We start from the raw sequence: 24,452 nt of genomic DNA on the forward strand, positions 1-24,452 counted from the left end.
ATTAAGAATACAATCTCACAGCTGAATGCTTGTTGTTTTTGTTTTCATTTTATTGAGGTGTAAAAAGGTACAAGACAGACAGACATAAAGTTGCCTGGATTAGAGATAAATCAGTTATCCAAACAGTTTGTTTTTCATTCTTTCTCTCATGTTTTCACATTTATATGAATCTCAGGAGCTGTGAAAGAAGGACACTTCAACCACAATATCAAACTAACCATTACTGGTAACACTTTATATTAAGATGCCTGCAATAAGCATTAGTTAATAGGTAATAAGGCAGTCATAAGATTCTTATTAACATTAATGTCTTAATAAGACAGATATTAGTGTTAATAATAGCATAATAAACATTTATTATTAAATTATAAGACATGCATTAGCACTTAAAAAAACATGTTTACAGACTGCTTGTTAATAAAAGCCTTAGGAGTTTCTCATAATTGTTTAGAATAACAATAATCATAATTTTAAAAAAGCATGGTTAGCTATTGATAAGTGCATAATAAAAATTATTTGTTAACCTTAATAAGCACTGTTCACACTTCAGATCCAGTAGCCACAACATGCATAGTTAACTGTTAATAAATGCATAATAAAGTATGTAGAATTTTTAAAGCAACAAAAACGTTAACAAGGTTTAACAATAACATTATGGATACATCAGGTAAACTCAATAAATGTGTTTGTAATTCTACTATAAAGAATTATAAGAAACTTCGTAAGCAGTCTATAAACTTTTAACATATTTGTTATTAGCACTTATTAATGTCTTATAAGCAACAATAAATTATCAATGTTAATAAGCATATTATAAGAGCCTTATTACCTTTTGACTAATTCTTTTAACAGGCATCTTAATATAAAGTCTTGCCTGATGATTTGTCTTATCTTTCATTTCTAATGCAACAAAAAAAGTTTAACAATGACAGATCTATAATCCATATTGATCAATGTATATACATATTGTATGGATCCCATACAACTTTACATATTGTACTTACAACTACTACGGCACGACGAAGTACAGCTATTTACAGTTAAAACATCTATAAGACATAACACTTAACAGGCTCACATAGATAATTATAACAGGTGTGAAATTACACTCTCCGTCTGTAACACATTCAGCAAAAATATCTTCAAGTATTCACTGGAAAAAGCCCCCAGAGGGAAACCAGGACGACTTCATATATGTTCCTAAAAACACAGAAACAAAATGATCACAGTTAGAGAGCAGCAAAGGTAGAAATAACTTCCTTAAAATGATTTATGAACATAAAAGTGCAGCACTGAGGATTCAGGATGCTGGGATGGCCTTAACAGCAGTGATTAGTTTCATTTTAATCTTATTAATACTGCATTTATGAGATTTTTAAAATGTCCAAAAGTAGAACTGATTATGTAGTTTGCAACAATAAATTTAAATCAAATTCACAAGCAGCAATATGTTACTTTGAAGATTGTCAAAAGGAAGTATTACCCTCTCAATGTCACCAACGTACCGTCTTGATTTTTGATGTCAGTGGTGAAATTATCACTCCATCAACAAAAACAGAGTTCAGGTAGCCCTCACTGTGAGAAACATCCTCATCTTCATAACTCTCAACGCCAACACTGAAAGCCTCTTTTATCTTCTCTGGCATCATAAAGTTGAGCATCACCACCAGAATCCCAATGATGGTGCACAGCACACCTGGAAATCATTTTCAGTTAGTAGAAATCACTACCTGTCAGCTGGTTATGTGTGCCAGTTTAAAAAAAACAAATCATAAAGACTGAATGTACAGCTTGTAATTTTTACCTGTAGCCAGAGCCAGCCAGAATGAATGGCTGTATGCCGTTTCAAAGGAGTCGGTTCCTATGGAGAAAACACACTGAGGCACGTTCATGATGGTGGAGAAGGAGGCCATGGAGAAGAAGATGAAGGCAGCGGTGGCCATCATCATGTACCCGGCGTACAGAATGACCGGCATGGAGAAGAGGATGTTGGCGAGGATCCAGCAGCAAAACGCCGTCCTGTGAAAGAGCGCAGCCATTTTAGTTTCTGCTACTTTTAACAATCAAGTGTATGCAGTTATTTATTAGCTGTGACCAGTAGGGCTGGGTGACCTCGATATTGATATTTATTGATATGCAGACATTATTTTAGGGTTGACAACTGGTGCTTGATAATCATCAGTAATGACTTAATAGGTAAAGCCAAAGAATAGAACAGCTAGCACAGTCTGGTAAGTAATCTAAAATCTACAAAAATATCATGTCTAATATCAGAATATTGATATGTTATCAATATATTGCCCAGCCCTAGCAGCCAGCAGCTGTATAGGTCACTCTGTCAACCTTTCGTGGTCACAGTTTTCATTCTTGGAGGCCAAAACTTGTCATGGAGGTCAAGTGGACTGTCTGTGTGAAGGTGTGTGTTTGTCTTCGAGCCGACTGGCTAAAAGGTAGGGTTGCAATCGAAGTGGCCAATTGCAAAAAGGCGCATAGCTGCAAAATTATGTCACAGACTTGCACAAGATTTTGTGGAAAGATTGTTCAGAGCTGTCAGCCATCAGCTGATTAACTATTCAAGATAACTTACCCTACCTAAGTCCCGCCCCTTTTTGCTCTCTACTCCAATAACAATTAAGCTAACTTGGTACCGGGTGCAACCTCTGTCAACTTCCTCAGTCAAATTAGTGTTTTGCTAACATTAGTTATCAGATGCAACTAGCTCGCTAAGAACTGACATAGATTACCTAGCTAGTTAGCTAGCATTTTGCTAATATTAGCTAACTTAAGTTGTGTATGTGATCACAGTTCTCCCAGCAACATATTTTTACCATCTTCAAAATGTAGTCAACATACTCAAGCTTAACATATAGCATAACTAAGTACAGGAAAAAATTTTTTCCCAGGATGGCAAAGTAAAGACCCACTCTATTCTGACTCTCATTGGCTAGCACTTGCTGTGGTTAGGTTGGGTAGGTAATGGGTAAGTGTAAGCATGAGGAGTGTGACTGGTTGGGGTTGGTGTAAGAATATCAAGCTAAGCCAATCAGAGGCAGAGTAAGGTGGAACATTGCCTCACCATCCTGGGAACAAAATATTGCTTCCAGTAAATATCAAAGGAGAAAGTTAATTGACGTATCAAGCTAGCTTAATTGTTATTGGAGCACAGAGCAAAATGGGTGGGACTTAGGAAGGGTCAATTGGTAAAAGGGTTGTGGCTTATAACAAAAAGACGCATAACTTTTAAAGCAATTCATGTAACATGAATAAACTTTGTAGAAAGAGACACATACAATACACATATACACATCTGCAACTTTCTATCTACAAGACTGAAATTTGTGTTTGTTGTGTTACCAGAGTGTTGCAGAGGCGTATCGTCCCGAGTATCTGTACTGAAAGATGAGTCCGCACGGGCTCCTCAGGGTGAACTTCTCGGCGATGTACAGGATGGGGTTGGGTAAACCTTTCTCCAGAGCTTCCTCATACTCTTCTTCAATAGTGCCATGCCAGCTGAACATCTCATTGTAGTCAATGGTCTCATTGTTCTGTATAACAGGATTCCCTGTGAGAGAAGATGAGAGAAAATTTACACTGTAACTCAGGCACCACAAATTTAAATACAAGCTAGATAAGAATTACTTGTCTAACATGTTATCCCACAAACTGGAGTTATGGTATTTACTTTTTATGCAGGAACATTTTATCAGACCATTGAGCTGATGTCTTAATCAAAGATCTAAGCTGTTCAAAACACCAAAACTCCCAGTATGTGAGAGTATTACACAGTAAATCTGCATGTAACAGCAGCAGCAGTGACTCACCCTTTAGTGTGACATTGATGCCATACAGTCCGACATGCAAGCCGATCTCAGCGTTAACCACTACGTTGCTGAAAGACTTGTAGGTGGCATTAGTGGTCATTCTGGCCTCGGCCCAATCGTTGGTAAAGTTGAGCGCTGCAGGGAAAACAACACAAAGGTGAACAACTGGAGCAGGTGAAAGGAAAATCTGTGATTTATTTAACGATAAGAATAGAAAACTCACCCACTATCACCACGCCTATGAACAGGCTGATAATTATTCTAAACATCCAGAACAGCCTCTGACAGGAAAGGAGAGAACAGAATCAAAATTATAGAAGACGACTCTGAGGTTCTGTGATACGACTGAAGTGAGTAATAAAGCTTATCGGATGGGTTGCACTCACCGACTTCCCTCGTATCCCTGGCAGGATGAGAAGAAGACTGACTGCTAGCACAAGGAAGACCAGAATAATGGTGAGCAAGCTGCCACTGAAGATGAAGGAGGTCCTTTGTAGGAGGTAGAATGGGTAAATGTCATCGTAGAAAGTCATCTTAGCTCCTGATCTTGCGGACGCAGCTGAGCCCAAACAATGTTAACAGAGAAGACAGTGTTAGTGGCGGGGTTCTCAGTTTCCTCCAGATGCAGAGATAGCGGCTCTTGTTCCTGTCGGTAGATAAGGGATGAGACATTGTTACTGCGGTGCAACATGGCACATGATTAAAGACAACATGTCTGACTTATATAATACCATTTAACATTCACTGACACTGTATATTTTTACTGCAAAGAAATAAATGCATCTGTATAATGCACAAATGCATGCAATTCTATACATGCGGTCAGTGTAATTTGGCTCCATGCTGATTTTGATGCATTCATTTCAACCTAAATTAAGGTAAAGCTGCTAATAAAACCAATCAAAGTTAAAATCCAAGAGATCTTTCTTACCTGAAGGCTGAACGACGGTGAAGAGTGAAGAAGAAGAAGAAGAGGGTGAAGTGTGAACGTTGAGGGGAACATACACTTCTTTTATAGCGCCGGTCCCCTTTGTGTCACCGAGGAGGAGGATGCGTTGACCGGAAAACTGTGGCAAAGAGGTGTGATCCTCAGATGATGACCATTCCCATTTGGGCAACACAGGTCACATGCTGTTTGTGATAAGCTGTGCAACATATGTTGGCTTTAGTGTTGCACCATCCCTCACCTGCCTCACCTTGTGCTCCTGCACCACCTCTGCACTACATTTCAGCCTCTGCAGCAGGTAAGACTCAACTATTTCTTCTTCTCTTGTAAAAAATATTTACTGATAAAGGAAACAGGACATTTTTCTTTGGAAAAATCTGCTGTTTATTTTTATGATCTAAAGGAGTAGTGCCAAAGTTTTGTAAAGTTCTATAGGATTAAACCTCCTGGCTTTTCTTTCTAATTAAAAGCTCAGCCAACCAAGTATATTAAATGGTAAAAGAACAGAAGTAGTAAATGTGTGTTACCTTCACCGTGTTTGTTCAGAAGTCCTCCACTGCTCTTAGCTGCAGACTGAGCTGAGGAGCATCTCTCGCATCAATGGATTTGCGTAAATGGGTTTGGAGTATCTGTGCAGCGGTTGGTTTGGTGCTCTGTGCCAGTGAACGTGAGTAGACAGCAGCTGCACTTCTTATCTACAGCTAAACTACAGGTTTGAAGTAAGAAACGCTGTTTAAACGTGTCTTTTTTTCTCTTTTTTTTAACAGAGACCACCTGGGAAGTTCCTCGCTTTGACGGCTGGTACAACAGTCTGGGATCTCCCAGGCGCGGAGCTGTCGGTAAGTCACGCAGTTGCTGCCAAAGTGTGTAACCGTAACGGTGGCTCGGTCTGCCAGCACACCTGCAGGTCACACCTGGTGGTCACTCACTCAATGGACCGCCTGTGTCTTTGTGCTCGCGCAGGTTCTCACCTCGTGCGCCTCGTGCCCGCGCGCTACAGTGACGGGGTGTACCAGCCGGTCCACGAGCCGCAGCAGCCGAACCCCCGCATACTGAGCCGCGTGCTGACCCGGGGACCCTCCGGTCTGCCCTCAACACGCAACCAGACCGTCCTCTCTCTGTTCTTTGGTGAATATATCATGCATGTTGATGTACTGAAGCGCATAATCAAAAACTTGCATGCACCTTTTTCACAGCAGCCGCCTCGGCGTTAAATAGTAAACACAGGTGTTGCCACTGGCACTAATTAAAGGTCTGTTCAATTGAGGACGAACAGAGTCAGGGTCTCCTCTACACTAAATGGAAGTGGACCTTAATTAGTATCATTGGTGACACCTGTGACTGTTGCGTGACAATATGACTGCTGTGAAAAAAAGTCTATATGACTCAGAGATATTTTCTTCACTCCTGTCTTACAAAACGCAGTTGCAAAATAGGTGTAAGCTTTTCAAGCAATACTTTAACTGCTTATGCAAAAGTTGAATTAAGTGACCAACTCCTAGAAATAAGATTCTGCCTATTTTTGTCATTAAATATGAGGTAAAGTCAGATGATGCTTTTAAGGCTGTGGGAATCCCCAGAGCCCCCACAATATGATATTATTGTGATAATTAAGTCACAATAGAATTTACTGCAATTTAGCATTTTGTGCAGGGCTGTGCAATATATCAATATTTTATTTATATCATGATATGATATCATGATTGCTTTCACTCACTTAGTCATTTTTTTCCACATTACTGATGATTAAATCTTATTGTGTTAATATCTTGTGAAAGCACCAGTAGTCATCAAGACAATACTGTCACAACATCACTAGAGGTATTTGGTCAAAAATATTGTGACATGGGATTTTGTCCATATTCCACAATGAATCGTATTCTGTAAGATCATCATATGTTAGCATTATTTGAGAATTTATTGATTGTTATTTTATATTTACTTTTTTTTTTACTCTTCAGGTTATCATGTCACTTTTGAAATTTTTGACTCGAGAACTCCGGGGTGTCCACCTGAGTTCATGAACATCCCGGTCCCAAAAGGTGACCCCGTCTTTGACCCGACTGCCACCGGAAACATCCTGCTGCCCTTCCAGAGAGGAACATGGGACAAAGAGTCTGGCCAGAGTCCCAGTAACCCTCGCACACAGGTGCTGATTATTGACTCTTATCAATATGAAATAACACGTTTGTTAATGTTATCAGTAAATGTAATCAGTAAGTTAGAAACTGAACATAAGGCATTTTACATTATGTTACTGAACATTTCCTTCTCCTCAAGTGCAATAGTTTTTCTGAAACAAATACAACACATGCAGGTCAACCTGGTGACAGCGTGGATAGACGGCAGCTCCATCTACGGCCCCTCGTCGTCCTGGTCTGACTCCCTGAGAAGCTTCTCTGGAGGGCTCTTGACCTCAGGCTCTGACTGGAACATGCCAAGTAAGACAACAGGACGCAGTTTCATGTGGAGCGCCGCAGACCCGTCTACAGGAGAGCACGGACCTGAGGGCCTTTACAGTGAGACATTTTTGCACCAAACACTGGTCACAAATAATTTATTGTCCAAAGGCAACATTTGAGTGGGTAGCATGTCAGCCAGTTAAAAAAAAAAGCAGGAAGAGATTTTTATTTAGATAATCTTATTTTTGACATCATTATTCTGGGTTATTAGGGTGGAAACACTGCCACTTCTGTCCACAGGGGCCTCGAAAATCATCTAAATTGATGCACATTTGAAGTGATTTATAATTATTTTAGTTAGACAACAAAACTTGCAGACAGTGCGGCTCCTTCAGGTCCCTTTTCTCTTCAACTTCATAGAAGCCAAAAAACCTTCCACGTGCACCCAGGAGGCGCTAGACAGGTTGTATCCATCTGTGGTTTCTCACAGTCATCCCTCCTCACCTAAACTCAAGAAGTGGCCTAATATACAGTAGAACGTAATAATGACGCACATGTCATGTGCATGTCTGTTGCATTTCAGCTTCCAACTGGTTCATCCACAAGGAATGTACAGCACAATCTAAAATTGTTACAGGTCAAGAATCATCATTGACTTTTCTGCATTGCCTCATATTCTTTCAAGAGAGAACTGCGATGCATTCAAGTTTTTCCCTACATCCCTAGTTCTCTCAAAAGCAGAGTTGAACACAATTTCCTCCTTACCTTTTTTAAAAAATATGATAAAACAGAGGAGCTCAATGACATTTAATTTATGGCCTTTGTAGGTACAAAACACAACAATGATGTCTTTTTCCAGCCAGAATGACACAGTTGTTAATAATCCACAGCTTTGTGAACATTTCTTCTCCTTAAAACTGAAATATTTAGTGAAAGGAGGTTATTATATGTGGAAACCAACGTGTAACTTTTCAGCCTTTTGAGTATCATAACTAGTTGCTTAACAAAACGCAACTTTTCATTGCACAAAAGGTGACCAATAGCATTAAATTATGAAAAAAGTAAATGACAATATATGACAAAATGCATGATATGAGGTTTCTGCTCAGCAGTGACAACGTAGTGTTTGTTTCTAAATAGTCTGATATCTGTTTTTTATTCTGAGTGTGGAAATATCCACCCTAGTGATACTGCAAGCAGCTGAAAACAAACAGCAAGAATTTCTTGCAGATGTTATTTCACCCACGTCTGCTTTGATCAGGGTTGCAGCCTTCTGAGTCTGAGTCAAGCGAGGCCCCGTCTGACGTGTGTTATGACTCTTTAATTATTGTGCAAATGGCTTGTCGCCCTCACCACAGCAAATCCCTCTCTCTATAGCATGAAGGATGCAGTGCAGGTGTCATGAAACCCGTGTTTTGTTGCTTGTTGTGTTAAAGGTGTGTTGCTATTATCCCGGGTGGAGGCGGAGGATCTTCTTCTGTTGTCACAGCTCTGTTGTCACGTCCTGAAAAACAAACAGCCAAATTATCAGCCCATTAGTGGTCGGAGATACTCATCAATCAATGTAATGAGAGGGTGACACTATACAGATAAAATACAGAGGTTTTGTGAATTTTGGTGCAGTTTTCTTTCACATGCACAGCCTGTTCTCTGTTTATTGAGTTGTAGTGATGTTAATTCTCATCATGATAATTTGTGCCATTTTCTGTATGCAGTCTTGGGAAATGCCTGGGCCAATGAGAACATGTTCACAGCAGCAGAGGGGATTATCTGGTTTCGCTACCACAATTATGTAGCCTCCAAGCTCCATGAGGAACACCCAGAGTGGTCAGACGAGAAGCTGTTTCAAAACGCCAGGAAGACCGTCGTGGCCACATTCCAGGTAGAGGGAAAAGTCTCCGTGTAATCCTCTCGCTGCACAGGTGCTGATTTAATTTGCACTCTGGACAGAGGCAGGTTGCATCAACACCAGGTGGTCGTGATTTTATGGATGAAATTGAAGGTTTTAGTTTAAGGGCGAGTGCATCATCTCTGGGTTGTTTGATTAGTTGAGTAAGTCCTCTGCAGGAACTGTCCATGACAACATTATGCACACGTTAACTGCCTTTTACTTTCATTGAAAACAAGTTAACAAACTAAGATAAAAGCATAAAATGAGTTAAGTTATTTTTAAGAATCATCTTGTAGGATATGTAATCTTCAAACCTCAAACAATAAGTTCAGTTTTTCCTGTTTTTCCACACAGAATATCGCTCTCTACGAATGGCTGCCTGCATATCTTGGAGACAAAAAGCTTCCTCCTTATCCAGGTAAGAATCATCCAGAGTGCGTGTGCGTACAAGTGGAGGGGAACAGGTAATGCACCGGTGCCCACAAGCCGTGGTCAGGCAATGAGGCTATCGTTGGTGGTGTTTGACAAATATGTGCTCCGTCAGCAAAGCGTCACCCCGCGTCTCCCTCTTCTGCTGAATAAGCACCCGCAGCTGAGGAAAGTTGGAGGGACTTTGGTCAGATGAGCCCATCACCTTAAGCACTCTTCATTTTCACAGATATACTACTTCTGTTGCTGCATGTTTACCTTGTGGATGACGATATAGGATGTTTGCATGCACGAGGACTGTTTCTGATTCAGCTTGCTGTTTATTTTGTTCTCATATTGTCTGATTTATTTGATTTATCTGTGTGCAGGTTACCAGAAGTTTGTGGATCCGGGGATCTCTCCTGAGTTTCAGGCTGCTGCCATAAGATTTGGCATCACTATGGCCCCACCTGGTGTTTACATGAGGTATTATTCTTTTCTTTTTCCTTCAGCACTCTGTGAAAAAGCTCACTGTGTTTACAGGGCTTAAGTCGAGTGTAATATTATGAAATGCTGCTGCGAATAGTGTCAGACACCTTCTAAAACAGAAGTATAGCCCTCTGTATTGTCTCTCCTCTTTTCCACAGAGACAGAGCCTGCAATTTTCAGAACACCGTCAACATAGATGGCAGCTTATCACCAGCATTGCGTCTTTGTAACAGCTTTTGGAAACGTCAGGTATATCATGATGAGTAAAACAATCCAAATTCCAAGCAATGAATATCTTTGGCGACAGGAATCTATGTGTGTCTGGTAAAATAAGAAGCTTAGATAATTGCTATAAACTGAAATACTATATGTGTTTATCACCACAGTCTTTTTCTCCTTACAGCTTACTGTGCTTTCATTTCACTTTCCTTTCTTGTAAATTGTAGTACAATGATTTTTTTTTTTTAATGAGAGCAGGCAGTCCAGTCACATTTAGTACAACTGTTTATTTATAGAGAGCAGCAGAGAAGTTTTGGCAGGATTTGATCCAGGATCTTTGTGGCTTGAGGCAGGAGAGTAAACAACTGTGTGTCTCTGACAGTTTGTAGAAATATTTTGTCATTGTCTTAATTAAAAACACTACTTCACATGCATTTCTGTAGAGAAAAGCAAATACTTTGTGGGACCTGAAATCTGTGCTGTAAGTGTTTTTACAGTCTGTCAAGTTTTAAACTGGGAAGTACATTTCTCACAGTTTCACATTAAGTTTCATGTTATGGTTAGTGCTCGCCTATTTAATAATAGTGATATCTGTTCTGTTAAATATGGATCTTTTAGAGGTTATAGAGCGAGCCAAATTCTTACTGTGATGGATGATGATAATTTCTCTACAAATTATCTCTCCAGAGAATTAGTTCAGACCGCCCCTACTTTAAGACTGGCCGACCACATATTAGAGAGAGGAGACCTATTCTGTACGGATCTGTATATTACTTATTAATACTTTTGTCATTTTGTTCCCAGAGTGTCAACATGAAGACAGGCCAGGACGTGGACTACCTCGTCATGGGCATGGCCTCTCAGATCGCAGAGAGAGAAGACAATGTTGTTGTGGAGGACCTGAGAGGTGTCTAATCCTTCTTGTTCACTCCTGGTATCAAAAAATATCAAATCAGAAATGGTAAAACTTTATATTAAGGTGCTTGTAGTAAGCACTACTTCATAGCTAATGAGTTTCTTACACAAACCAAACCAAAGATTGCACATTGAGTGAACTTCCTAACCTGAGTTGACAGAAAAAGTTAACATTTAGTTGAGTGCAGTTAAAAAGGCTTTGCAGCTGTTTTTTTTAAATTATTTTTTATTGATATAAAGTGTTATCTCAGAAACAATTTTATTGCAACATGGGTTCACATATAAGAACTTTGCCTGACCATAAATAAAATTAGTCTACGTATCACTGACGTTATAAACAAATATTGACTAATCTGATCTGATCTGCACCCTGACAGACTTCATGTACGGACCCCTCAGGTTCACCCGATCAGATCTGGTGGCCATGACCATCCAGAGGGGAAGAGACTTCGGCCTGCGTAGTTACACCGAGGTCAGAAAAGCTCTCGATCTGCCTCCCATCAAGACTTTCGAGGACATAAATCCTGAGCTCAACGGCACCAACCTGCAGGTAAAACCCAGAGTCAAAGAATGATCGAACATGAACTGCGTCAAAAAGTTTAACAGTGATCCTGTGAGTTAAAGTCTGCCTTGTGTTCAGTTGCTCCACGATGTTGCAGAGCTGTATAACAGAGACATCTCAAAACTGGAGCTCTTCCCCGGAGGGCTGCTGGAGTCTCTCGACGGTCCAGGTCCAGTTTTCTCTGCTATAATCCTGGACCAGTTTGAACGCGTGAGAAACGGAGACCGCTTCTGGTTTGAGAACAAACAGAATGGGTAAGCGCCTCTCCAAAGGACTCTCAAAAATAGAAATAGCCGTCATAGTGTTATTGATCTCATATTACTGTTGTGTGTCATCTTACTACAGCCGTGTTTTCACAGTTTGTTCACAGAGGAGGAGATCCAGATGATCCGCAACGTGACCTATCATGACGTCATTGTGGCAGTCACAAGTGCAGAAGCCGCTGATATTCAGAATAACGTGTTCTTCTGGAGGGACGGTACAAAATGTGTCTCTTATATTTGATTCATAAACAAACGAGGATTTATTTAGAATCAGTGATATAATATTTAAAGAATGGATTAAAAAAACTGCCTCTCTGTTGCTTTAGGTGACCCTTGTGGTCAGCAGGCACAGCTGACTGCATCAATGCTGCATCCCTGCACTAATGCCACCAAACTTAATTACTTTGATGGGTACAAGGCTGGCTTTGGGATATTCATCATTGTTCTGTTCCTCTTTCCTGTCGGTCAGTGTCGTTCTCGCAAATCCATCTCTTAATGCACAGCAGTAATACTGAGATCGCTCATCAGCTCATAATGAGTTCGATCATTTTACTTCCACAGTTAGTTTTCTGGTGGCCTGTATGGTGGCGTATCTCCGCAAGTATCGGTACAGGAAGTTCCAAAGAAGAAGAAAAGCTGGTGACAGAACAGAGGAACCAGCTGTGGGAATCACTGGTATGAAATCTGTGGGATTAAAAACAACTTCTATTGATACTTTATTTGCAATGTCAAAATGCATGGTTGTAAGTAACTAATTACAAATACTCAGATTTCTGTAATTAAATAGTTTCTGGGAGTTACTTGTACTTTTGTACTTTTGTGAGTAGATTTTCAAGTCTGTTTGTATTTAAGTATGCATTACACTATAATCTACTTAGTTACTTTCAAAATCATAGTTGAGTCCTGAGTACAATTTGAATTCATATCTAAAGCTCTTATCCACATTTTAGTAGCCAATCAGATGATCTGATCACAAACCGGCCAATGAGAACAAAGACATACAAATGAAAAACAAAACAAAACACTGCAGCAGCACGCATTTGGAGCAAGGATGTTAGTGATTAATCATCGATCAATTAAATGCCATTAAGCATATATCTATCTCTGCACTTCATTTGACATTGTTTTGTCTGGTGCAGAAAAAAAAAGAAGGAAATGAGGAAATAATTATTAATAATTAATTTATTGTTAGAGTTTTCAACTACTAGATAAGGAAAACATACACGGAGTAGTTTTTATGACAAGTACTTTGTACTTTAACTTAAGTATATTTCTAACACCAGTATTTTTACTTGTAATTCAGTAATATATTAGCAATGTAACAGTACTTATACTTGAATAAAGATTTTCTGTACTCTTTCCACCACTGCCTAAATGTTACTAAAAACATCAATCATGTTTTACTGTCAACTCAACATAAATTGTTAAATCTATGATATGTAATATTTCTGTACTATTTCTAAAAACACTGGATATTTGACAGACATATTAAGGTTGTCAAAAGTATCAAAGTATCAATACTTTTTCAACCATGTGCTTATAAACAATACAATACTATATACAGTACTAATATTGTCTTTTCTAAATTTCGTTTGCAGCTGCAAAGGACTAGGACTTATTTTTTTCTTTTTGCTGTGGTATCAAAAGAGGAATCAAGAATAATTTCTTTATACTAGTTTAAAAATACTAGTATTTTATATTAGTATAATGAAAGAGAGACGCCTAGCAGCAGATGTAGGTAACTACCTCATACAACACCACTTCAAAACATTTGAACTGTCCCTTTAAACTCAACATAAACAAGCTGAGCTCAACTGATACTCAGTTCAAGAGAGAGTGTCACCTATTTTCTCTACAGCTTGAAGTTCCTGTTGTTTTATACCTGTCTTCATCATCATCCAGAAACGTGACTCGCGCCTCTTCTCATTCTGATTTTACTCTCCAGCCTGTGAGTGGCAGGGCCATAATAAACCTCTGCATCCCGTCAGCCTGGAACTCGACGAGAAGAGGAGGCTGCAGGTCTTCGACAGATCCGGGGCCGTTCACCGCTGCCTCAATCTGGGCAACCAGGGCCACCTCGATGTGTTTCTCTCCAGCGACCGTCACCATAAAGCTCTGCTGCTCAAAGTGTCAAAAGAGTACGACCTGGTGAGTAGCTGGAAATGTGAGGGGAGGGTTTGCACCTTCGGAGAAAATAGATGTATTTAAAAAATGTTGCTGCTGCTGCATCTTGTGAAGTTGCTTCTACTCCTGTAATTCACCTTGTCCAGTTGTTGCTGCGAGCATGATTCTGCAGATGTATGTGATCTACATCACGTTCATCTCCCTCCAATCCTGTTAATCTCCTGATGCTCCCTGTTCGCACGTCCAGGTGCTGTTTTTCGATGACATGAGCAAACGTTCAGCATTTGTCAAGCATCTGCGCCTGGGGGTGACGGACATCGCGCAGGAGATTAGAGTGAAGGAGATGAGAGAGAAGGAACTGCTGAAGGAGGCTTTAACCAGAGAGCAGAGGGCTAAGATTGTGGAAACTTTCATTCGACATGCTTTCTCTCAGGTACAGTCAGCCTCTGGATGTTTACCTCATCCTCTGTGCTCTCTCGGCCGCAAAATGTCGTCAACCCCTGTTTGAGGTCAAATTAGGTCCGACCTCCAGCCAAAAGAACTAATCGTTGGTGTCGGTGGTGAGCTCATCAGTGACAGAGATACACAGAAACCTCAGTTAACGTCGGAGATATTACTAATGACACTATGATGACATGTAATGACACCGTCTCTCTGCTGCACAGGTCTTGGAAATAGAGAAGTGTGACGCCGGGGACATGAGTGGCGTTTCCCGCAACAAAGCCAGAGAGGTCCTCCAGTGCGAGCTGACAGCGTCTGAGTTTGCTGAAGCACTGGGCCTCAAGTCTGACTCCCTATTCGTGGACTCCATGTTCACACTAGCTGATAAAGATGGAAACGGTTACCTCTCCTTCCAAGAGTTTCTTGATGTGATGGTCATCTTTATGAAAGGTAAAGTAAATCTAAAGGCATACTATGCAGGATTTTACTAAAAAACAATGTATAGGCTCATATAAACATCATCAAATGTACGTGGTGGTGGCTGTATCTGCAGAGAACCTGCCCTCTGCCTGCGTTTCCTTATTTTCTCATATTTCGCTGTGTTTGGGATGTTTGTGGGCATCAACCTTTGAGTAGTGTGTAGCCCCCAGCCAGCAACAGCATGTAGGTAACAACCAGTGGTTACACAGGATTCTCAGTCTCGTCTCTCCCATTCTCCCCCTCCAACATGCAACATGTTGTGAGACTAAACTCTCATGTGTGCAGGAGAATTGAGAGAAAGATGTTTTTAAAAGCTCTCAGGACTCTTGTAGCTCCTAACTGAATGTCCGCGGTTTGAAGTTTAGTTTCTCTCCTGTGTCTCTGTTTTTACTTCCAGGTTTATGCTTTCTTTTACTGCTTCATGTTTGCTTTCAGCTGTATAGGAGTCGTCTTACCGCTGATGCAAACCCAGCATTTCCTGATCCTGCTGCCCCAAAATAAAGGTGTTTAAATAGTAAAATAACAGGAGGCTTTTATTGTGAAGGATAGGAAATGAAGCATTTGCCATTCTAGAGCCGCTCGACTTCAGTTAAGCTGGTCTTCAGTTACAAGAGACGCCTTCAAGCAGAGAGCCCTGTTGTAGTGGAGATGCCTTGCTGGGCTGACATGCCGAGTCAAACCAAATCCAGACAAGCAAACACATTTGATTGTTTCACAGCAGTTACGTTTTAAAGCACAAATACACGTCTGAACCTCCACACAATATCAGATTTGTGTGTCAGTACAGCCAGAACAAACTTAAGTCTGTGTGTGTATATTTGGGTGTAAGTCTCTCTGCAGCTCTCACAGATAGAGAGCAGAGGACAGAGATGGAGAATGCATTGTGACTGTTGGATGCTACGTTTTCTTAGAGTCCTGACCTCAAAACATGTGCGCTGTATTGGCTGGGGGATACACACCACCGAAGCCCAGAAACATCCTGAACAAAGCAAAATATGAGAAAATAAGAAAGTACAGGCAGAGGGCAGAGTCTGTGCAGATACAGACATCATTATACACTTCAAGTGGGTCATATGAGTCTATATATTGTTTTCTTGCTGCCTAGTATGTGTTTAATAAAAAACAGTAATAATAACTCTAGTGTCGCTGATGGTACGTGTGTTTAACCAGGGTCTCCTGAGGAAAAATCCAAGCTGATGTTCTCCATGAACGACATTGGTGGAACTGGTTTCTTATCAAAAGAAGAATTTGCCAGGATGCTCAGGTTTGATCCATTTTTGTTTATTTTTCATGACTGCACCAAGTCTTTTTTTTTTATTATTATTTTTCTGTCTGCTGATTCATCTTGACGTCTTTTTGATGTGCTGCAGGTCTTTCATTGAAATCTCAAACGGTGCTCTGTCAAAGAGCCAGACGGAGGACGGCATCAAGGCCATGCTGCAGGCCGCAGGCTTTGATGACAAGGAGAGGATCACGTGGGAGGACTTCCATTTCCTCCTGCGGGACCACGAGAAGGAGCTGCAGTTCGCTCAGCTCAGTGTCAAAGGTTGGAGGAAGTGTTGTCTCAGAAGATCTTTTTTTAATCCTCACTTCTCTGACCTTGTCTGATGAATTGGTGTGTCTCCTGTGTGTGTTGGCGTGTGTGCGTGTGTGTGTGTGTGTGCAGGGATGGAGAAACAGGGGAAGAAGCGGCTAAGTCGAGACCAGAGAGTGTCCTTCATCTGTCCCGCAAACAGGTGAGAAAACAGGACACAACAACTGTTGCTTTTTACTAATGAAAATCCACTGAGCCTTTTTCTCTTAATAATTTAATTTCACTATGTTTTATTTATTTTTAAGATCCTTATTGGTGTTTTACCCTCTTCCATTACTTCTATGTGGTTCTTTTTTGAGCTGATTCATTTGCTCCAAATTTTAACAGGACTGTTATTTATTCTTTAGATTTCATTGTGGCTTTTATTACTCTTATTTTCTTAAGTTCTTTAAGGTGTTTCTTTGTGTCCAGGAGCTTTTATTTATTTATTTTTTACTCAGCTACATTATAAATGTCTGTATCTCAGTGTATTTTGGAATTAATATAACGATTTAATGAATGAATGAATTTATTTATCCCCAGCGAATATTGTTTCCCAGCTCACAGTCTTGTTCTGTTTTTGTTTGCAGCAACATGGCAGACGGACAGGAGATACGCAAGCGGAAAAAGTTTGTTTCTTGTTTAATTTTTCTCTTCTTGTAAATGACTTTCTGAAGGAAGTACAAGGATTACTAGGAAAGATAAGATATCTGAAAACAAACCAAAATGGATAACATTACATATCGCAGCAGAGTTTTTTATTTGCACCGCAGAGAAGTTAGACGGATAAGTAGTTCTGATTGTTGGCTTACAGTATTTGCTGAAAACTATCCCTCAGCTGAAAAAAAATACCTTCAAGTTCCTTTTGCATTTATTTTATATGAATGAACTGCTGGAGTCCCTCTGACTGCAAAGGCTTTACAGTATCACACCCTGCTTCCTCTGCAGTTGAAGTGACCTGAATATGGTCAAAAACACATCCACTGCAATAATTGCATTATTCTTATGCAATGTATGTCCTTACCAGTGCAATATTACCTTTATTCCAGTGCAGTAGTAAGTTATTCTAAGTAATAAGTAAATAAGTAATAAGTCTGATGTATTTGCATATTTTCAGGTCAAGTATCAGAACTCCAAATGTCTATGTGAAACCGAAGCGTGAGCAGTACATAAGGAACCCGATCCAGCAGAAGATCCAGCACTTCAAACGGTTCATTGAGAATTACCGCCGGCATATCGTCTGCTTCATCATCGTGTACGGCATCGCTGCTGGCGTGGCCCTTGAACGATGTTACTGTGAGCAGAAATCATTCTCCTCCTTGTCCTTCTTCAGCATCATTCATTTCTGATCAGAGTGAGCATTTTCTAAGAAAAATTTCTTTTTCAGACTACGCCGTGGGAGCCGTATCCACGGGCGTCCCCGAGACTTCAGTGGTGGGCATCGTCGTCTCCCGTGGCTCAGCGGCCGCCGTCTCCTTCCTGTTTCCCTACATGCTCCTCACCGTGTGTCGCAACCTCATCACGCTGTGCCGAGAGACTTTCCTCAACCGATACATCCCCTTTGATGCTGCCATCGACTTCCATCGCTTCATGGCCATGACTGCCATCATCCTCGCAGGTTGGAAGACCAGAGAGGAGAAAGTATCACAGAAATTATAATAAAGAATAATGGAAGTATAATTGTTTCATTGTTATGTGCATGAGCTGAGTCCTTTTTTTTTGTTGTTGTTTTTTTTGTTGTAGTTGTCCATAGTTTGGGGCATGTGGTCAACATCTACATCTTCTCCATGAGCGACCTCAGCATCATGTCTTGTTTGTTCCCCAAAGTCTTTTCCAACAACGGGTAATGTTTGAAATATCACAATATCGCAAACTTGTTACTTTGACTTGTTACTTTAAGACTAAGTTGACTTATTATCTTTTTGTTTTCTGTTGTGGTTTGGTTAGAATTAGGAAACAAAAGTACTTGGTTAGGTTTAGAAAAAGATCAGGGTTTAGATTAAAATGACATTAACCACGTGTTACAAGGTTTTCTGGTAGGAAGTTTTCTGCTGGAAAGGTTTAGGAAAAAATATTATTTGGGTTAAAATGGATCATTAATCCTGTGTTACAAAGGCTTTCTGGCAAAAAGAGTTCTGCCACAAAGCTGTTTTCTGGCAGAAATCCCTGACGACTAAGTTCTCCCTTGTGCTGAAATATCTGGCGGACTTTAGCAGATATTTGTAGTCTTTGCAGAGAGTTATTGTGGCTAATTTATGGTGTCTTTTCATTTTAGGTCTGAACTTCCGATGAAGTGGTCGTGGTGGTTCTTTGAAACTGTTCCAGGTATCAAAGGAAACTGATTTTAGACCTTTATTCGTACATGAACTGCTTGTTATATTATGCTATAATTCTGTTTTTTGTTTTCTTTTTGTTCTGTCTTGTCCTAGGAATGACTGGTGTCTTGCTTCTTTTCACCTTTGCATTTATGTATGTTTTTGCCTCACACTATTTCCGTCGCATCAGTTTTCGTGCATTTTGGATCACACATTACCTCTACGTTATCGTGTACACTCTTGTAAGTACTTCTCTTATTTTAAAATACCCCAAATGAACCCTGCAGTCAGGTGGCTTTCACGATGGGAGGAAGTTTTATGAATGTTGTAATGCAGGCTTTGTTTTCATTCAACAGACGGTTATTCATGGCAGTTTCGCCCTGCTCCAAGAGCCTCGTTTCTACATCTACTTAATCCCACCTGCGCTGCTCTTCCTGCTGGACAAACTGATCAGCTTGAGCAGGAAGAAGTTGGAGATCCCGGTGGTCAGAGCTGAGCTGCTGCCTTCAGGTGACATTTAACATTTGGAAAATCACCATGGAGTCTTCAAAATGTCTCATTAATCTCTGCCTCTCCCTGATTTTAGTCTTCACCGATTAAACTGCGCCTTTCCATCGTCGCTGAAGTCACGTAATGTTCACACTTCCCTTCTCTACCTGTAGGTGTGACACATCTGGAGTTCAAGCGACCACAGGGCTTCGTGTACCGTTCGGGCCAGTGGGTTCGCATTGCGTGCCTGATGTTGGGCACAGATGAGTACCATCCGTTCACGCTCACGTCAGCCCCTCACGAAGAGACCCTGAGCCTGCACATCCGAGCCGTGGGGCCCTGGACCAGCCGGCTCCGAGAGCTCTACACGGAAGAAAGCCTTGTCGAACTTGGGGCCTATCCAAAGGCAGGTTAAAGCATTATTTTGTGTGTGTAAATAGTAGGGCTGCAACTAATGATTATTTGTTCAATTAATTAATAAGTTAAAGGTATTTGGTCTATAAAATGTTGATCAGCCCAAGATGACGCCTTCAAATGTCTCTTAAAAAATTACTCAAACCAATTAATCCATTATCAAATATTCTTAATCTAATAGTTCAACTAATCGATTAATTGTTGCAGGCTGTTCTTGGTCATTTCATGACATACTGTATATTTTATTTCATCCTCAGCTGTACTTGGATGGCCCGTTTGGTGAGGGCCATCAGGAGTGGATTGACTTTGAGGTGTCCGTTCTGGTGGGAGGAGGGATCGGAGTCACCCCATTTGCCTCCATCCTCAAAGACCTGGTGTTCAAGTCCTCCATCAAGTCAAAGATTCAGTGTAAAAAGGTGCCGCTGAAAGTCAAACAGCCAACGGTACATTTAGTCTTGGATCTCCCTGCATGTCTTGCTAACGTTCACTGATTGTATGTAGGTGTACTTCATCTGGGTGACACGAACACAGCGTCAGTTTGAGTGGGTGTCGGACATCATCAGGGAGGTGGAGGAGATGGACACGCAGGAGCTGGTCTCAGTCCACACTTACATCACTCAGGTGGCCGAAAAGTTCGACCTCCGCACCACCATGCTGGTGAGACCTGAACTTCCTATTTCAATCATTTTAATGTTGACTCCTAAATAAATTTGTGCCTTGTATATTTCAGGAATAGTTCAACAATTTGGGGCAATATGCCAGTTTGCTTTTTTGCTGACAGGTAGTTGAGAATATTGACACCTCTCTCATATCTGTACGGAAATATGAAGCCACAGTCAGTTAGCTTAGCTTAGCATTAATACTAGAAACGGGGAACAGCTAGCCCGTCCAAAGGTAACAAAATCGACCGACCAGCTCATCATTACATCATGTTTGTTTAATCTGTAAACAACTGCTGGTTGCCTAACAACCTCACAGCAATGACAGGACTCCAGTGAGCCCGATAAAGAAATAGTGGCTTACATCGCCCTCTATTATAATTGTTATATAACTGTTGTAATTATTTAACAATTAATTTGAATTGTTATATATTTTTGGGTACTCCATCTCCCATCCTGCCTTACAACTGTTCTAAAATCACAATAAACCACAGCCTCTTGGGACTTATTGCTTTCTAAAACTTTATACAATTCTGGTTTTGTTTTTTACAGATTGAACAAACAAGATATAAACAACTATTAAATTCTCTAAATTCCTCTGAGACTTTTCTTTTTTTCAGGTTTGGCATCCATAGCTAGATTAGGGAGACTCAAGAACTAGCTGTCATCAAAACCGAGAGGAAAAGCCCCAAACCCCACAACAAAATAATAAAACGTTTTTTTTTTAATTTTGATACATATTTTCACAGTGACAAAGCCAGTCTGTTTAGTCGTCACGCCAAGCTAAGCTAACCAGCTGCTAGCTGTAGCTGCAGAGTGTTGTTGATCTTGTTTAACTTTAGAAGAAATTGACTGGTATATTTACCCAAACTGTTCCTTTAATATTAAATGTGAAATAGATTAAGGAATAAACAAATAGATGAAAACCACTGATGGTCCTTCACTTTTGTCTTTCTCATGTGTGGACAGTACGTGTGTGAGCGCCACTTTCAGAAGGTGTGGAACCGCAGTCTCTTCACCGGCCTCCGGTCTGTCACCCACTTCGGTCGGCCGCCCCTGGTGTCTTTTTTCAGCTCCCTGCAGGAAGTTCACCCCGAGGTCAGTCCTTCATCCGCCATCAGCTACCTCGTGTTTGTCTGAAATTTATCAGTCTGAACAAAATTAATTACTTAAGCTTTTAAATGTTTATTCTTTTCTGTAGGTGGGTAAAATCGGTGTATTCAGCTGTGGACCACCTGGACTGACCAAGAACGTGGAGAAAGCTTGCCAGCAGATGAACAAGAGGGATCAGGCTCATTTTATACACCACTATGAGAACTTTTAACTTGTCTTCAGCACACAGTTAGAGAACGAAAGATGAGCCACCTCACGCTGGAAAATACAAGTTACTGCAGCACTTAAAGGGTAACTTTTTCATAACCCTTTTTTTCCCCAAAGCTTTTGTGTCTAGGTGCGTAATAAGGACAACAATCAAAAACCAACACCAATTAAAGCATCCAAACTCCATTGACAAAAACTGTAATCTTTCCTGCCTGATCTTCTACAGCCTTTATTGCTTTTCAACCCTTTAAAACACCACACAATAAACAAACAAACTGATCGAGGAGCGGGAAACTGGAGAGGTCAATGGAATCTGGTTGTTTTGACAAGAGCGATACAGTGGCTGTTTCTGGTAAAACAAAAAGGCTCTTACTCTTTAAAAAAGGTCTATCTCTGAAACTGATCCTTCCCATAATCTTGTCAGTGGCAAAAAGAAACACTTTTAGTGGACACACTTTGATAGTGCACAGTTTCTGGGAGGGGGTCGTCCTCAATACTGGACCAATTTCAAAAACTGTTGTCCCCATTTGGTCACTTAGACACAAACTAAAGGAAAAGAGGTTGCAAAAGTTAGCCTTTAATTAGAAATACTTTTCCATACACAATCAATCAATGTAGGTATTGAGTTTTATGTAATGTCTTAAAGTGAAAGATATTTGTTGCCTTCTGATTAAATGTGATTTTTTTTCTTTTCATTTTATTATCAAGTCATTTCTAATCATCAGAGTTTGTATGTACTATAGTAGAAAGATTTTCTTTCCAATTTATGTGAAATAATTTTTAATCAGTCAGCTGTCATTGTCTGCCAGTTTAGTCTATGGTCTAAAAATCATAATGTGTGATTGATTTCATGTCATTATTTTTTTGTGCTTTTGTGTGAAATATCTGGATTAAATAAATTAACATTTTACAACAGATTTGTGACACTGTCATGTCTGAAGGAAGCGTCCTAAAACACTCGTAACAGGAGTTTTAAATGTTGTGTCTTTGTTGATTATGTAAGGACCTGTGGGGTTTTGTGCAGTGGAAGTTCTCTAAATTCTGCTGTTGGCTCCGTCTGGTGCTTTTAGCTTTTGGATTAAAATTGCACTTGAATTAACCCAACCTCCTAAATTTGATTTGTTGGTTGAGTGATGAGCCAGACAGCTCAGAATAACAAGTAAAAAAAATGTCGATTTTCCTCAGGGAGCTGATTTGGTTATTAGCATTCATCTTATTCTGTGACAAACAGCATTTAACATTTATGTGTTTGAGTGCTGTCTGTTCACTGATCACTGCACAGTCCCAAAACAATAGACTGCACTCACTTGTTTGCTGAGCGAATACACTTATGATATGAAGGGTGTATGCAGAAGTTTAATGAACTGAGTCAACATCATGGTGGCCTGGTGAAACTCAGTATAAAACAAGCTTACAAGCCACAGAAGTACTTTATGCATTTGTATATTTTGTTTAAATTGCAATTTTAGCCTAAGTACTTGGGTTTAAGTGTATCTGTTATCAGGCACATTCACTTTGCAAATCACTAGTGGCCCCCCATTTACAAAAATAGAAAAAAATCTATAGTGAAATTTAAATGTCTGCAATTAAAATCACGCTGGTTGCAGTTAAATCAAGCAGCCTGCTAGAAGATTTAAACAATGCAGTTTTTTCTTAACCTTTTTCCACTCAGGGCAGGTTCACTGGTAGCAGTGCTCTGTATTTCGGGAACGTCCTGCTCCGTTCACAGACACAGTTACACACATTCACACCTGGCAGCTGCCCAGTTCAAACACAAAAAAGTCTGATCTGGTGGACACTGGAGCAGCTGGGCATTATGGGCCTTGAACAGCAGTACCTCAGCAGCTTTAACAAGAGAGAAAAGCGCTCTATTTTTGTTAGGACCCCTTCCCTTCTGCCTGCAGTGGTTCAGCAGGAGCTGGCAGTCAGGGAGGAAATGTGGTGGCACCTGTGTAGGCCTGAACCAATTTCTATCCACCTGGTCTTTATCTCTATGCGAGGCTCCACATCTCCAGGTTTTGGGTTTGCTTTGTCATATTTGCAGCCTTCAACTCTAAACTGTTTAAAGACAAGTCTGCACACTTAGATCTATGTAGTATCATGCTGAATTCTGAGCACAGATTTTCAACAATAAACAGGCAAATAAAGGACACCCTCATGCCAGTCACTGGCTGTGATTCACCTGTCACACACTGGTAGCTGCTTCTGCACTGTTCTGTTGCAACTTCTGTGCATACTGATTGCTAATAATCTAGCCACAAGCTGCTAACCAGGAGCAGAGATGAGGAGTTGACTACAGTGTCTCCCGTCTTTCAAGCTGCACAACCCAAGAAATTTTCTTGCTGATTTAAAGGTCCAGTGTGTGAGATTTAGGGGGATCTATTAGCATTATGTGCAACTCTAACACTCTTTTCTGATTGGTCAGCTAGTGTGTGTTAATGCACACATAGTTCAGCTCAAGTTTAATCACCATTCAAAATTCATCCACCACCCAACCTGTAACCATAGCTATATTAAAGAGCACAGCTGTCAAATCTCACACCACTTCCTAACTGGATCTGATGTTGACGAGCGAACAGCTGATTGCTTAAGCATTCCTAAACGCGGATGTCTTAATCCGCTCGTTTGCTTAAAAAATTGCTCGCCACGGCTCTATTTCAGCTAAGTTTTTACCAAGTTAAAATCAATGTTACATCCTTGACGTTTCTGTTTGCCCTCTTC

General features: G+C 40.4%; 2 protein-coding genes across 2 annotated transcripts; one reads left to right on the forward strand and one right to left on the reverse strand.

The window, feature by feature from the left end:
* Window positions 1–29: 29 nt before the first annotated feature.
* Window positions 30–5,673, reverse strand: duoxa (dual oxidase maturation factor). The gene is made up of 9 exons (XM_084733475.1): window positions 5,295–5,673; window positions 4,753–4,888; window positions 4,208–4,467; window positions 4,045–4,102; window positions 3,822–3,956; window positions 3,355–3,562; window positions 1,805–2,019; window positions 1,506–1,696; window positions 30–1,200 (listed from the first exon to the last, which is right to left on the reverse strand). The coding sequence occupies exons 3-9, from the start codon at window positions 4,352–4,354 to the stop codon at window positions 1,189–1,191; spliced, it is 966 nt and encodes a 321-aa protein (XP_084589601.1). The 5' UTR covers window positions 4,355–4,467; window positions 4,753–4,888; window positions 5,295–5,673; the 3' UTR covers window positions 30–1,188.
* duox (dual oxidase) lies at window positions 5,312–21,796 on the forward strand. The gene is made up of 33 exons (XM_084733476.1): window positions 5,312–5,434; window positions 5,535–5,606; window positions 5,731–5,895; window positions 6,729–6,916; window positions 7,085–7,286; window positions 8,885–9,051; window positions 9,415–9,478; window positions 9,858–9,954; window positions 10,116–10,206; window positions 10,981–11,083; window positions 11,469–11,641; window positions 11,732–11,907; window positions 12,013–12,131; window positions 12,243–12,380; window positions 12,478–12,591; window positions 13,862–14,064; window positions 14,288–14,473; window positions 14,706–14,931; window positions 16,132–16,225; window positions 16,332–16,507; window positions 16,628–16,697; window positions 17,125–17,163; window positions 17,652–17,830; window positions 17,922–18,152; window positions 18,278–18,377; window positions 18,810–18,859; window positions 18,964–19,091; window positions 19,206–19,359; window positions 19,512–19,744; window positions 20,010–20,168; window positions 20,254–20,409; window positions 21,381–21,509; window positions 21,613–21,796. The coding sequence occupies exons 1-33, from the start codon at window positions 5,368–5,370 to the stop codon at window positions 21,733–21,735; spliced, it is 4,572 nt and encodes a 1,523-aa protein (XP_084589602.1). The 5' UTR covers window positions 5,312–5,367; the 3' UTR covers window positions 21,736–21,796.
* Window positions 21,797–24,452: the final 2,656 nt, after the last annotated feature.

Source organism: Lutjanus erythropterus, chromosome 13 (genome assembly GCF_056507025.1).
Source record: "Lutjanus erythropterus isolate fLutEry1 chromosome 13, fLutEry1.hap2, whole genome shotgun sequence".
Taxonomy (NCBI): domain Eukaryota; kingdom Metazoa; phylum Chordata; class Actinopteri; order Lutjaniformes; family Lutjanidae; genus Lutjanus; species Lutjanus erythropterus.

What these genes read in the sequence shown, in the direction of transcription:
- duoxa (XM_084733475.1), bottom strand. Translation starts at nt 4,354, where the DNA reads ATGACTTTCTACGATGACATTTACCCATTCTACCTCCTACAAAGGACC. An exon ending in CAGGGATACGAGGGAAGTCG is followed by an intron (nt 4,103 to 4,207) that starts GTGAGTGCAACC and finishes CTTTCCTGTCAG; the next exon opens with AGGCTGTTCTGGATGTTTAG. An exon ending in CTGGCTGGCTCTGGCTACAG is followed by an intron (nt 1,697 to 1,804) that starts GTAAAAATTACA and finishes AATGATTTCCAG; the next exon opens with GTGTGCTGTGCACCATCATT.
- duox (XM_084733476.1), top strand. Translation starts at nt 5,368, where the DNA reads ATGGATTTGCGTAAATGGGTTTGGAGTATCTGTGCAGCGGTTGGTTTG. An exon ending in TCAACGGCACCAACCTGCAG is followed by an intron (nt 11,642 to 11,731) that starts GTAAAACCCAGA and finishes CCTTGTGTTCAG; the next exon opens with TTGCTCCACGATGTTGCAGA. An exon ending in GTTCTTTGAAACTGTTCCAG is followed by an intron (nt 18,860 to 18,963) that starts GTATCAAAGGAA and finishes GTCTTGTCCTAG; the next exon opens with GAATGACTGGTGTCTTGCTT.